The 15,743-nt window shown below is 40.0% G+C and overlaps 1 protein-coding gene across 1 annotated transcript in view; it reads right to left on the bottom strand.

The window, feature by feature from the left end:
• Positions 1 to 13,578, bottom strand: part of FSIP1 (fibrous sheath interacting protein 1) — a 196,097-nt gene extending 182,519 nt beyond the window's left edge. Inside the window, exons 1-3 of the mRNA XM_047863184.1 lie at positions 13,377 to 13,578; positions 7,996 to 8,128; positions 528 to 711 (exon numbers count right to left, since the gene is read on the bottom strand). Of these exons, the coding sequence (XP_047719140.1) occupies positions 528 to 711; positions 7,996 to 8,121 (310 nt within the window). The 5' untranslated portion in view covers positions 8,122 to 8,128; positions 13,377 to 13,578. The remainder of the gene's footprint in view (positions 1 to 527; positions 712 to 7,995; positions 8,129 to 13,376) is intronic.
• Positions 13,579 to 15,743: the final 2,165 nt, after the last annotated feature.

Here is a 15,743-nt window from a genome sequence, read left to right as displayed (position 1 = left end):
CGCGTCAGGCTCTGGGCGGATGGCTCAGAGCCTGGAGCCTGTTTCCAATTCTGTGTCTCCCTTTCTCTCTGCCCCTCCCCCGTTCATGCTCTGTCTCTCTCTGTCCCAAAAATAAATAAACGTTGAAAAAAAAAATTTTTTTTTAATAAATAAATAAATAAAATCCAAAAGTTACTAAGATCAAATAGGATTATCCTGAAAAAGGCATTTAGAAATTACGGGATACATTTTATTGTATCATTGAGACATCAAAAATATCAATAAATCCTGTCATAAGTGGCAGAAATACTTCCTACTTGATTAACGTGAAATGACCCACAGTAACGATTTCATTAAATGAAAATTTTATTATTTTTCTATGTGTTTTTAAGGACTCAGTACTATTCTAAACAAAAGCTGGTGCTCACAAAGGTTTACCTCTTTTTTTCACTAGGATTTCTTTAGCTGATAAAAAACAGATGTAACTCTAATATTTTAACTATAATATCTGTAATTATCATTAGCCTATCACCTGGTGAGTATCCTACCTGCACATCCAGGGATTATCTGGTGTTGAACCAAGTTCAGATCTTCATCTGAGCCTTCTTCAGCCAATTTTGGTTTTGCAGAATCACTTTCCCCTTTATCATCATTATTGTTTCCATTTTCCTCTGCATTACTCCTCTCAGAGTGGCCCTTTATACCAGAGTTCAACTTGATTGCAGTATCAACCTAAACATTATTTCCAAAGAAATAATTTTCATAAATAGGTAAGGTTTTAAAACCTTAACATTTGTAGACTATTTTAACACTAACGTAAATACATGTGAGGACATACACATACATACGCTAGTGTTAAACTACTCTAGAAACAGAACTTTTAATTAACTCTAAGTTAATTACGCAAATATAATACCATTTGCACCAAAAAGACATGCCCCATTCTCTGGCAAGTTCCAGCGATAATGGAGAAGGGTCAGGAATCCGTCCCAGAACCCCTCTCTGCCAGCTCTGGACATGAGGCATGATGGTCCCTGCTTCTGGAGCTTACACTCAGATGGAAAGTCAAAGGTCTAGAGCTGCGCTCCCATACAATGACCATGTGACATGTGGCTATTGAACAGTTGGAAAGCAAAGAGTCTGAATCGAGATGTGTTTCTAATGATACTCTTCAAGTCAGAACCATGTGCTTTGGTAATTATTTTTATGCTATTCACAATTTTTCTGTCATTTTGGTTTCTCTTTCCATTTCAGCAATGCTCATTTTGAAAACACCAGTTTGGCACAGCTGTGTTTTCCTGAGAGAGAGCAAGAAAAGACATCCACGGCTGCATCAGGAAAAAGCAGGGATCGTAGTGCCCTGACAGCCATGAGTGGCAGTGAGAGTTACATTAGAAGTGAACATAGTCCAAGAGAGAGGCAAAACCTCAGAGAGATTCAGCCCTTCTGGAAGGAATGCATTTCCCTTCCCAATGGAGGAAACCTCTGCTCCAGGCCATCAGGGCTTGGCCCTTGGAGGGTGGTCAACTCTCGGCCACTGGAATCTGTGTCCCCTTGTGAATCTTCAGGGCAGAAGGTGGATCGTGTGGAGAATTAAACTGCCAGGGATACAAGACTGCACGCGAGCATCTCTGTTTACCTAGACTAGGACATAAGTCCCAGCAGAACTGAGCTGAGTCAGTGGTATAATGATCAGAGCCAACATTTACTGAGGAATTCTTACTGGCCAGGGCCTGTGCTAAGTACTTTATACACACGGCCTCATTCACTCCTCAACGACACTATGGTATAGGCATTACTAGATCCAGCATAGAATGAAACTAGCTGACGCCCAATTTATAAATAAGCAAAACAATGCCTCCTCTATGTGATCTGGGAGGTGTTAAAGAGGGTTCCCTGTTCAAAAACATACTCTGTGAAAGGCCAGGTTAAAGCCTTAAATTCTGTAATAACCAGTAAATCCTTAAGGCTATAGAGTTCTGTGAAAATCTTGAAATTGCTAGAAGAGATCACATGAGCCCTGATGCTTATTTATATCTTGGCATAAATGAACTTGGCTGACTTTTCCCTGAGAACGGTTCTTATATAGGGAAATATAGAATATATAACACATAACTAGATATTAGCAATATACTTGGATAGCACACTTCAGGACACAACAAGACTCTCACATATATCATCCCACATGATTCTAACTCTTAGAATGAGCAGGAAGCAATGAAGTAAAAAGACAAAACTGGAGAACAAATGGCAATCTTGGCCCATTTTACAATTTTACCCAAATTTCCCCACTTCATTAGCACCAACCTTCTTTAGTTTATTTGAAAATAAACTAAAAAGAGCTTCCGGAAATTAAAAAGATATCATTAAATTTAAGAATTCAGTGGATCAAAGAGTAGATGTGACACAGCATAAGAAAGGATTCAAAAAATTTTAAATATATGTTAAAAATTCCCCCAGGATGAAGCACAGCAAAATAAATGAATAGAAAATATTTTTTTTAAAAAAAGATGAGAGACATAAAGATAGAAGGGAAAGTTTCAAAAGACACTTAATGTGACTTTCAGGATGATGAAATAGAAAAAACAGTGGGCAATACTAGAAACTTTTGAAAAAAACAATGGTCGAATATTTTTCAAAATAAACAGAACACACAAATCCTCAGAGTGAAGAAGTACTAGTCTCCAGAAGTATAAAATAAACAAATCCAAACACCGGTGAGTAATAGTAGATACTGAACACAAAGAGAAAAAAAATTAAAGCAACCAGAGAAAATTATCTAAATGAGACAGCCCACAGTGTAATGAATATCGGATTTCCAAAAGCCTTCTCACTAACAAGAGAGGCCAAAATCACCTAAACGTAAAGCATAAAACTATAACACTTTCAGAAGAAAACACAGGAAAAAATCTCGGGAACCGTGGGTTGGACAAAGAGTTCTTGGATACAACCAAAAAACAAAAACAAAAACAAACAAAAACAAAAAACAAGTCTCAAAACAATGTTGACAAATTGCACTTAACAAAATTTAAAATGTTTGCTTTTCAAAACACATGGTTAAAAGAACGAAAAGTCAAGCTACAGACAAGGAAAAAATATTTGCAAATCACGTATCTAAGAAAAGACTCTATCTCAAAAACATAAAGAACTCTCAAAAGTTAACAATAAGAACACAAGTTTAAAAGTTAGGGAAAAAAAGAAAAAATACAATACCTTTTCCAAAAAAGATACGTGGGTTACAAAGAAGCACCTGAAAGCTCATTTATCATTATTAGTCACCAGGAAGATGGGAGTTAAAACCACAATGAGATACTGCCATATGCCTATTAGAATAGCTTTTTAAAAAAACTAACAATATCAACTTCTGTGAGGATCCAGAGCAGCTGGAACGCTCCTATATTTCTCATGGGAATAGAAAACAATTTTGCAATTTCTTATAGTTAAACATATACCTACCATACAACCCAGAAATCCAACTCCCAGGTATTTACCCAAGAGAAATAAAAGCCTACTCTCCCATAGGAAAAAAAAAAAAATCAGATGCACCTGGATGGCTCAGTTGGTTAAACGTCCGACTTCAGCACAGGTCATGATCTCATGGTTCCTGAGTTTGAGCCCGGTGTGGGGCTCTGTGCTGACAACTCAGAGCCTGGAGCCTGCTTGGAATTCTGTGTCTCCCTCTCTCGCTGCCCCTCCCCCATCCTCTCTCTCCCTCTCTCTCTCTCTCTCTCTCTCTCTCTCTCTCTCTCTCAAAAATAAATAAACATTTAAAAAGTTTTTAAATAAAAAGAATTCAGTATACAAATATTAATAGCAGCTTTATTCATAATCACCAGAACCTGCAAACAACCCAAATGTTGCTCAACATGTGAATGTGTAAACCAACTGTGGTATATCCACACAATGGAACACTAATTGTCAATAAAAAAGGAGTGAACAATTGATATACATAACAATAGAAGAGTCTCAAATGCATTGTGCCAATAAACAAAAGCCAGACTCAAAAGCTGCATACTTTTTAATTCCATTCATATGATTTTCTGGAAAAGGAAAAACAATAGGTACAAAGAACAGATCAGGGGTTTCCAGGATTAAGAGTAAGGGAGATTGAGTAGAGGCAAAGAGGTAGGTAGCATGAAGGAATTTTTGAGGGGTGATGGAACTGTCCTATATCTTGATTGTGATGGTATCACTCTACACATTTGCCAAACTCAGAACTATACACTGAAAAAGAATAAATTTTACAGTGTATAAAAATTTTAAATTAGAAACAAAAATCAACGAGATACAATGTTAATAGCTAAGATTTAATATCGCAAAGTCACAAACTGTCTCCAAATTCATCTATAAATTCAAAGTAATTTCAGTCAAAAGTCCAAGAGTAATGTTTGCAAGGCCTGAAAAACCAATCTAAAATACAAGAACAAAAAGGCCAAGAATAGCTAAGACAGTTCTAGAAAAGAATAAGATGGAGAGACCCATCCTACCAGATATCAAGAAATATTACACAACTAACAAGTGTTAACCCACAGTAATGATGCAGGATTAGATGAAACAAAACAGAGAGCTCAGCTAGAAATCGTATTTTAACAAGCCACCTGTGGTTCTGGATGCATGTTAGAATCATCCAGTTTGAGGGGCGCCTGGGTGGCGCAGTCGGTTAAGCGTCCGACTTCAGCCAGGTCACGATCTCGCGGTCCGTGAGTTCGAGCCCCGCGTCAGGCTCTGGGCTGGTGGCTCGAAGCCTGGAACCTGCTTCCGATTCTGTGTCTCCCTCTCTCTCTGCCCCTCCCGCGTTCATGCTCTGTCTCTCTCTGTCCCAAAAATAAATAAATGTTGAAAAAAAAAAAAATTTAAAAAAAAAAAAAAAAAGAATCATCCAGTTTGAGATATCTGCACAAGATTTAGACTGCAGACGTGAGGGAGAAGCCATCTTCCCAAGCTCCTGATAGGAAGGTGGCAAGAAATCTCAAAGGCTGCCATCTCCGTATGTCCAGTCACCAGTTTTGTGGTTCTGAGGGACTTGTGGCAGCGTCAGAGGCAGAAGCTTTCTTTTTTTTTTTTTATTTTTTTTTTTTTTAATTTTTTTTTTCAACGTTTATTTATTTTTGGGACAGAGAGACACACAGCATGAACGGGCGAGGGGCAGAGAGAGAGGGAGACACAGAATCGGAAACAGGCTCCAGGCTCTGAGCCATCAGCCCAGAGCCTGACGCGGGGCTCGAACTCACGGAGTGCGAGATCGTGACCTGGCTGAAGTCGGACGCTTAACCGACTGCGCCACCCAGGCGTCCCGAGGCAGAAGCTTTCTGATCTCTGGATTTCAGCCATGGAGGTGTGACCTAGGAACTAACAATCCAAGAGAAGTTTCCTCCCATGATTCCCTTTCCCGCTGGCCCTCCACTGATGCTGGCCTTCCACTGATTTTGAGAAACTGAATTTCTATTATTTAATCCCTGTCTGCTGGAAATGCCTAGAGTGGTCTCTAGTTCCTGCACTAAATCATAACAAATGCTTTAAGAGTTTCGTAAGGTAGAGTCTGGTCCATAAATCAAAAGAATAAATGAGTGTGGATTCATGAGCCTGCAAAGATTTTTTTTACCGTAAGGTTTCAAATTTTTGTTTACCACAAGCTTAAAACTAGTACCACGTTGCAGATGAAAAAACTGATTCTTAAAAAAAAAAAAAAAAACATCAAGTTTAGATATTTTAAGAAAAGAAAAATAGACCACTAAAGAAAAGAAAAGGAAATCATGGCGAGGTAAGGTACCGACTAAATATACATTACATGGTCTTTAACCAGAACTATACTTCTTAAATCACTGAAACTTTTTGGTTAGTATCCAAAATCTATAAAGAACTTATCAAACTCAATACCTAAAAACCAATAATCTAGTTAAGAAATGGGCAGAAGACATGAATAGATACTTTTCCAAAGAAGACATCCAGATGGCTAACAGATACATGAAAAGATGCTCAACATCACTCATCATCAGAGAAACACAAATCAAAACCACAATGAGATACCACCTCACACCTGTCAGAATAGCTAAACTTAACGACACAAGAAATAACAGGTGTTGGCAAGGAGGTGGAGAAAGAGGAACCCTCTTGCACTGTTGGTGGGAATGCAAACTAGTTCAGCCACTCTGACAAACAGTGGGAAGGTTCCTTAAAAAGTTAAAAATAGAATTACCCTATGATCCAGCAATTGTACTACTAAATATTTACCCAAAGGATACAAAAATACAGATTCAAAGTGGTACATGCACCCCAACGTTATTAGCAGCACTATCAACAATAGTCAAACTATGGAGAGAACCCAAATGTCCATCAACTGATGAAGGGATAAAGAAGATGTGGTATATATATACAATGGAATATTACACAGACATCAAATCTTGCCATTTGCAACGACATGAGTGGAGCTAGAGTGTATTTTGCTAAGTGAAATAAGTCACTCAAAGACAAATACCATATAATTTCACTCATATGTGGAATTTAAGAAACAAAACAAATGAAGATATGGAGGTGGGGGAAGAGAGGGAAACAAACCATAAGAGACTCTTAAAGATAGAGAACAAACTGAGGGTTCATGGAGGGAGGTAGGTGGGGGTTGGGCTAGATGGGTGATGGGTATTAAGGAGGGCACTTACGATGAATGCCTGGATGTTATACATAAGTGATGAATCATTGAATTCTACTCCTGAAACCAATATTGCACAGTACGTTAACTAGAATTTTTTTAATTTTTTTAATGTTTATTTATTTTTGAGAGAGACAGAGACAGAGCATGAGTGGGGGAGGGGCAGAGAGAGAAGGAGACATAGAATCCGAAGCAGGCTCCAGGTTCTGAGCTGTCAGAATGAGCCACCCACGCACCCCTAACCAACTAGAAATTAAATAAAAATTTGAAAAGAAAAAAAAAAAGGATAGGACCTGAATCCAATAAGACTGGTGTCCTTATAAGTAGAAGAAAAAACACCAGGAGTATGGGAGCATGGAGAAAAAGGCCCTGTAAGGATAAGAGAGAAGCTGACCATCTGCAAGTCAAGGAGAGAGGCCCCAGGAGAAACCTAACCTCTTGGCACCTGGATCTTGGACTTCTAGAACCATGAAAAAATACATTTTTGTTGTGTAAAAAAAAATTAAAATTAAAAAATAAAATTACTGAAACATCTTCATATTAAGAGTCAATGTTGGCACAGTAGATATTGGAATACAAAGATTTCTTCGTTTTAATTTTTTTTTACATTTATTTATTTTTGAGAGACAGAGAGAGACAGAGAACAAGTGGGGGAGGGGCTGAGAGCGAGGGAGACACAGAATCCAAAGCAGGCTCCAGGTTCTGAGCTGTCAGCACAGAGCCCAACGCAGGGCTCAAACTCACAAACCGTGAGATCATGACCCGAGCCGAAGTCGGACGCTTAACTGACTGAGCCACCCAGGCACTCCTGGAATACAAAGATTTCTTATGAAAAAAAAAGGAAAAAAGCTTACAGATGAGCATTAACAAAGCATAACTGTGAACAAATAAGCCACACTCCAAAGAAAAATAAAAGAAGGAGGGGGAGCAGGAGGTAAAGAAAGACACAGAATTTTCACATTAAATGGTCTAAGGTAAAATCCAAGAAGAAATCTGTGAGTGTTCCCAGAACACACCCTCTAAAGAGGATCCTTTAGGGGCGCCTGGGTGGCTCAGTTGGTTAAATGACCAACTTCAGCTCAAGTCATGATCTCACAGTTTGTGGGTTCAAGACCCGAGTCAGGCTCTGTGCTGAAAGCTTGGTGCCTGGACCCTGTTTCAGATTGTGTCTCACTCTCTCTCTACCCCCTCCCCAGATAATGCTCTGTCTGTCTGTCTCTCTCTCTCTTTCTCTCTCAAAAATAAACACTAAATAATAATAATAATAATTTAAAGAAGATCCTTTAGATGGGATGTTAACTACAGCCTTGGTTTATCAATTGCTAGAGTTCAGGAGAAGGACTTAACATCATTTCTAAATAGCAAACTACCATGAAGGATGCTGGTTCTGGTGAGAGCACCTCCAAAGAAGCATTTGAACCTCTACTCCCAGGACGGGTTCTTGAACTTGAGGCTGGTTTTGAAATCCCATCTAAGTTTCCCTTTATAATATCCATTGATATCCTGAAACAAACAAAAAATTAAAGCAAGTTATATCTTATATGTATAAATGTTTCATTAGTGCTAATGCGCAATTAACTCAGAACCTTTGTTAATAAGGATTACGTTGCTACCAAAGTCACACTACCCTAATTTCATCAAAAGATGTCTGTGGCCACAGGTTTTATGTTACTATAGGTGAAAATCATTCTACCCAGAATGTTGGACAAAAGAATACAGACTGCTATCTCAATGGCTTCCTGTGTCTCAGAAAGAAACATTTACTTTGTCCTTGGCCTGAGAAGATACCCAGGGAGCACCATTACTCTCAACCTAGATTCACGCTTCATCGTAATGATTTGATAAAACCTCAACTTTTGTCTGGTTTTGCCTACCTTATTTTACTAGCGCTTCCTGTTCTAGCTCACCTTTCAGCCTAGGTTTTCCTCTCAGCTCTGATTTCTCCTCTCCCCTTTGGAGCCACATTTTTATGGAGTACCTATCTCCAGGTCACTGCTCTTTTCCTATCAATCCTCCACTTTTAAAACCCATGATTCTACCTCGCCCTCAGAAACGAGAAAAAAACCTACTTTCTCTGACAGAGGAGAGACACTTATTACCTGGCCACACACATTGCCAATTTCTATTTTTCGTGTGACACCATCCACAGGCTTGTCATCACTGTGGCTCCCTATTCCCAGTGCTGTTTTCTGAAGCAGGAATTATTAGGCAGGGTGGCTTAAACTAGTAGGAGAACAAGGGCATTGCAGGCACACTGATCCTTCCAAACTGTGCATTTGATCAGGACCATTTCAGATTTGCTCAGTAATGGTGGGGTATCATGCATGCTGAGAAAATGGAAGAAATAGAGAGAATTCCAGATTCTGGTTTGTCATACAGGTAAACAGATCTTCCAACAATCCTTCCGTAAATTTCATAATTTCGCTAACGTTCTAATTATGAATTAAACCATTTCTCTCATAACAGAAAGAGGAAAGGCAATTGGGCCTCTGGCCCAAGCAAGTGTAACAATGTCCTTTTTGTACCCTACAAAATGATTCATCTCTCTTTCTTTCTTTGAACAGCAGAGGAAGAGTCCAGGGAAGTTTTGGACACAGGAGGAAGCACAAACAGAAACAACCTGATGTTCCTCCAAAGCACACAGAGGGATAATATGATTTGGCCTCCAGCCATTCAGTGTGCCAAAGCTGACGCTTAAGGGATCAGCAGGTCAACTCTTTCCATCTTAGCAAATGAAAAAGGCATTGATCTTCACATTATTCAAACTCTGCAAAAGGATTTGGGCTCACTCAGGAAGGCGCTGACATTATTATTGTGGGATGACGGATCACCCTGGCCCATCACGTCACAATCAAAAAGCATAAGTCACCAAAAGGCCAAATGTCTTGTAAATGCCATAAGCAGCCTGTCAAGGGAGACTTATTGTAGCTTACAGAGGGAGCAATGAGATGGAAGCATTTGCAGAGCCAGGATAATACCTGTCAGGAAGGGGAATAGAAGCACAGGGAACCGTCAATGACATGGATCAGTGACAAGGCTCCAGAAACCTTGCAGTTTGCTTTAGTAAGAGGTTTGTTCTATTATGTTTGCTCCGGAAAATAATAAATTAAACAAAATACAGTTCCCAGGATGGGTGGGTATATAACTGATCAATCTTAGGACTTCGCCCATGTAGAAAAACGTAGTGGAGGAGGGGCGTTGAATTAGGATCTTAAAGATGTGCTTGAGTGTTAAAGAAGAAAGCACAGTAGCCCCATAGAAACTCCACAAGAAAAATAAAGCATTGTCAGAGAAAGTAATCAAACGATAAATACTTATTACAGAAGCACTAAATGTTGATTTAACCAAATACTGTGCCTTACCTATATTGAGTGTATGTAGGGAGGAATATGCAAAAGGAGAGGAAGTATAAAATATCTAATCTGTCATGATAGGAAATCAAAGAGAACGTCCAAAAACTGACAAAGCCAAGCAATCGTCAAATAAACATAATATTTACAAGTTCATAATGGTTGCTTCTGGAGAGTAAGACTAGGAATTGCTTCTCTTTTCTTCCTTTGTAAATGTTATAGCAGAGTTTGCTATTTTTTACTATACCACTTTAATAAAAGTAAAAATTGATTTTTTAAATAAAAAATAAATGTAAAATAAGAAATCCCCAAGGGAGTAGAAGGAAACATAAATATAATTCATGTAATAAGTTAATGACTTATTAAACATAAGAGTGTAAATCAAAAAGGAAGAGACTAATAGTTTTGATTACATAACATTTAATGCTCTTGAATGGAAAACAAACAAACTAAAAAGAACTCTAAAGTAAATTAAAAGGCACCAGAGAAACTGGGCAAGTTATATGCAACACAGATAATACACAAAAGGTTAATGAATTTACATACTTAAAGAACTCTTACCAATCAGTAAGAAAAAGAAATATTCCAATAGAAAACTAGTTAAGGACATAAACAAGGAATTCAGAAAGAAAGAAAGAAAGAAAGAAAGAAAGAAAGAAAGAAAGAGAAAGGGAGGAAGAAAGAAAGAAAGAAGAAGGAAGGAAGAAAGAGGGAGGAAGGAAGGAAAGAGAGGAGAGAAATGTCCGATTCTCTAATTAAAGGAATATACAGAAAAGGACCTGATAGATGATCACAAGTCAAGGACTGAACAGAGGTGGGTTCTTATGGATTGGCGGATTCATGGATGTTCTTGGTCTTTTATTTTACCTTTGGCTTATCTGTATTTTCAGATTCTCAACTAAGTAGATCTTGAATTCATAATTATTTATTGTAGGAAAATTTCTAGAACATATTAAAGTGTATTTAAAAATAAATAAAAATCACCCAATATTCACCACTCTGAGTTAACCTCATTAGCATATTTCTTTTCCATTTTTCCTCTATATGTTTCCACCAAAATTGGACTCATATTATGTTTCTCACTTAACATCATAAGATGAGCATTTTCTTACTGCATTAAAGATATTTCAAAAATAAAATATGATTCACTTCGGGGCGCCTGGGTGGCTCGGTCAGTTAAGCGTCCGACTTCAGCTCAGGTCATGATCTCGCGTCAATGAGTTCCAGCCCCACGTCGGGCTCTGTGCTGATAGCTCAGAGCCTGGAGCCTGCTTCAGATTCTGTGTCTCCCTCTCTCTCTGCCCCTCCCCTGTTCATGCTCTGTCTCTCTCTGTCTCAAAAATAAATAAACGTTAAAAAAATTTAAAAAATATATATATATATGATTCACTTCATGATATTCCTTTAAAGGGCTGATATATGACCAGATTCTAAATTGTAACAAATCACTACTGCCATGCACCAACTTTTTATAACATTCATTTCAAACAAGATTAATTTAAACCTTTTCATACAGGCTTGTGAGAAATGCAACCACCAAGGATCATTTAAAACCAAAATGGGGACACATGGCTGCCATAATTTGCTACTTTTGGATGAAAGGAAGAATTGAAAGAAAATGAATCCTCCTCTGTTTAGAAATAATAAATAGCCAGGCTTTTTTTAAGTGGAATTATACTTATTTTCATGATTTTAATGTCTAAAAATTATTTTGTTAGGTTTTTTTTGTTACTTTATACAATTATGATGTAAGAAAGACTTGCCCATGCGAAAGAAAAAGTCAAATAATATAGAAGAATATAAAACTTATTTTTAAGTTTTTTTTTTTAATTTCTTTTGAAAGAGATAAAGAGCAGGTAGGGGAGGGACAGAAAGAGAGGGAAACTGAATCCCAAGCAGGCTCTGTGCTGTTAGCTCAGAGCCAGATGCAGGGCTGAACCCACAAACCACGGGATCATGACCTGAGCCGAAGACAAGTCTTGCACACAACCGACTGAGCCATCCAAGCGCCCCAGAATACAAAACTTTTTAAAGTCAAAAATTTCCTGGGCACCTGCCTGGCTCAGTCAGTTAAACCACCCACTCCTGATTTGAGTTCAGGTCATGACCTCAACAGTGTGTGAGATGGAGCCCCTCATCGAACTCCACACTGACAGCAGGGAGCCTGCTTGGGATTCTCTCTCTCCCTCTCTCCCTGCCCCTCCCCTGCTCGTGAATGCGCGCACTTTCTCTCCCTCTCTCAAATAAAGAAACATGAAAAAAAAATGAAGTCAAAATGTTCCTCACCCCAAGAACCACTTGGAATAGATTGGGGGGGGGGGTGTCTCACTTTTTTTTTTAGGCATATGCAAACCTATCCTTTTTACCTACCTACTCCTCCCCAACACACACACACACACACACACACACACACACACACACACACAAATGGCACACACAATTTTAAGTTAACCCCTTTGTACGAATCTTTCTTTAGTTACATTTACATACCCAGAAGATAAACTATGCTGAGTCAAAGAATTCTTGTGTTTCAAATTTTGGTAGGTTGCCACACTGTCCACCAAAAAGGCTGTACCAAATTACACTACTACCAACAGGGTATGATGAAAGTTCCTCTTTCCCCATTCTGGCCTGGGGTCAATCTAAGTGTCAAAGGTATCTGAGTTTGATTTACATTTCTTTAATTACCAGACAAGGCTTCAGTCAAGTGTTTACTGGTCACCTTTTCTTCTCCTGTAGCATGCCTATATATATCCTTTGCTATTTGAGGTCTATTTTAAATGACTGGTGATTGGTTTTAATTATAACGTTTAATTTTTTTTTAATGTTTATTTATTTCTTAGACAGGGCATGAGCAGGGGGAGGCGCAGAGAGAGACAGAGACATAGAATCTGAAGCAGGCTCCAGGCTCTGAGCTGTCAGCACAGAGCCCAATGTGGTGCTCGAACTTCCGATCCTGACATCAAGACGTGAGTCAAAGTTGGACGTTAAACAGACTGAGCCACCCAGGTGCCCCATAACTTTTAGCTCTTAAGGAACAGAAGGCACAGGACAGGGGGAGTCCTTGATACGAGGTCCTAAGGTCAGGAAAAGTTTGCAGCAGGCTCCAGGAAATCCTGGAGACACAGTCGTCGTGGAGGAAAATGCTTGGGTCGCCGTGGGGTGGCCCCCGTAGGCTCCGCCCAGCCCGGCTGAGCCCGCCCCCCTGCTGGCCCTGCCCCCTCGCGCTAACAGCCAGTCTCCGGGCCCAGCAGCCGGACACGACTCCGCCTCGCCCTCTCATTGGCCCTGCCCCTCTCCCTGACAGCCCAGGGGCTGTCCCTGACACGACACCGCCTCGCTCACTCTTCCGCCAGTCGCGCGGCGTTAAAGGTGGTGTCCTAACAGGTGCGGTGCCTTACCTTCGCGGCGGAAACTCTGGGAGCCAGTCACCAGACAGCAAAGCATTGACGGGCGCAGAAGCGCACCGGCTGACAGCGTCACCCCCTGTCCCCCAAAGGGGAGGGTTCTTTCCCGTCACCACAGCTTTTCTGGAAGGGGAAGGAGCTGTGCGTCCAAAGCCCTCCTGCCTCCAGGGACGCTGTTCCCCTGGCAACCAGAAGCACGAAGCTTCCGGTATCGCGATAAGAGAAAAGGGCTGTACCATGCGGGAATGAGATGTGGGGGGGCCAAGGGAGGCGAGGAAAGCTGAGGGGAGTCCCGGGAGCTGGGGCAGTCTTGCTGTTTCCTCCGCCTATCCGAGGACAGTGTGGCTGGGGAGTGGGTCGTTCGTATTCACTTGGAAGGAGGATGTCTGGATGCTTATGTGGCTGTCTACCATTAGTATGATGCTCTGTAGGTCTGGCATCCTCCCTGAGCTCAGTTTCCTCCTCTGTAAAATGGGAATGACAGTAATTCCTCACAAGATTGTTGTGCAACCCAAAAAGATTACGTGAAGTTCGTGCTAAATTCTGGATTTCATTTAAATAAAAAATACTAGTTTTGCAAAGTTGGGCTACAGTCCAAACTAGTAATGATTTTTATTTGCACTTTCTTTTCGGGGGGGGGGGGGGGCGGATTCTCTCATCTTCGGCACATAAAGACTATTTCCATGGGTTCCCAAACTGATTTTCTTCATCCCCAGCACCATCAAATTTCTGCTTTCTAGTATGGACAGCACTTTACAGTTTACAAGGCATTTCCCCATACACAGCCTTGTTAACTTTAGGTAGGTAGCATGTGTATTCTTTGAGTGTTTTTCAGCGAAGCAAATAGACAAAGGTAAAGTGAGTTGGTCAGGAAACCACAGCTACAATCTAGGGCAGTGCTGGGTTTAAAACCTGGCGGTAAATGCCATCTATATAGTACTAAATCCTGCGTTTCTATCTCCAACCCGGACTTCTCCCCTGAACTCAGCACGTTTATCTAACTATGACATCTCCACTTAGATGTAAGAAGCATCTCAAACGTAACATGTCAAAAAACAAACCTCTCCACGATCACACCCACTACCACTCCACTCTCTTATCTATCTCAGTAAATGGTAACTCCTTCCTGCCAGGCTCAGACCAAAACACCTTGAAGTCATCCTCAGTTTCTATTCCTCCATCCACCGATTGATGCTACAATCGATTTGTTATAAACCCTACCAGCTTTACATCTAAAATATATCCAGAGTCTAACTACTGCTCACCACCTTCTGTGCTTCCATACTGGTCCATACTGCCATCACCTCTCACCTAGATTTTTGCAACAACCTTCTTCCTAACTTTCCTTGCCTCTACTACTTTCAAACCACAGCCTGAATGATGCTTTCAAATCCAAAGGCAGACCATGTTACTCCTCCGCTCAGGACACTCTGTGGCTCCTCTGCTTCATGCAGTCTTTACAACGCCCACAGGTCCTAAATGACCAGGCTCTATGTTTTCTCTCAAACTTCCAGTCCTACCATCCTCTCCCTGGTAAGCTTAGCTCTAGCGTCACTGTCCTTGTTAGTGTTTCTGCGCAGGAATTTCTTCCCAGCTTTTTTCAGCAAATGTGTATGTTTTTCCAAATTAAAAAAAAGTTGAGAAATTAGAAGAAGTATGTTCTAATTCTCCTATGAAAATTAAAGTTTATCAATCAACATAGAAATGTTGCTGAAGAAATCCCCTGATGTCAAGGTGAAACCAAAAGCAGGAAATGCGAGCACTGTGTCAGAAGTTAAGGTCAACATTCTCGGAACCTGGATTGGAGCATGTCACAATCTGATTTGTCAGTCTTGCGTGGCACTGGTGCCATTTTCCACATGTGTGTTCCCGGCCCTGTCTGCTGCTGAGTCATTCTTGCAAATAAAATAAATATTAATTAGTTGATATTCATGGTATATTTTATACAAATTCTATGAATTGTGTTCCAAGAAATAGCAAGTTTTGACTCAAAAGTGAGTCCTTCAATTGGCAATTCCCACCCTATGATTCTGCAAAGTGCTGTTAACCTCACTTGAAGACTTGTATGTTAGGTTATTCAAATGGTACCCAATCATGTTCTCTGTGTTCTCCAGTGTTTGAATATTTGCTATAGGCTACAGTTCTTGTAGCCACTTATAAACACTTCTATAAAAATGATTCAGATAGCATGATAACAAGAATATGAAGAAGGTTGAAAATATTTTAAGAGTAACTTAAGGCTTTGAGAATTGCTGGAAATTTTGATTTCTTGTTTCTGCATCCCAAAGATCAATATGTTGAGAATTTGGAACACTATTTTTTGTTGTTGTTCCTCCAAGATGGAATAAGCTCCCACCACTC

Source organism: Prionailurus viverrinus, chromosome B3, assembly GCF_022837055.1.
Source record: "Prionailurus viverrinus isolate Anna chromosome B3, UM_Priviv_1.0, whole genome shotgun sequence".
Classification (NCBI taxonomy): Eukaryota; Metazoa; Chordata; class Mammalia; order Carnivora; family Felidae; genus Prionailurus; species Prionailurus viverrinus.
Note: the sequence above shows the minus strand (reverse complement) of the source record. Positions and strands in the feature narration are given on the sequence as shown.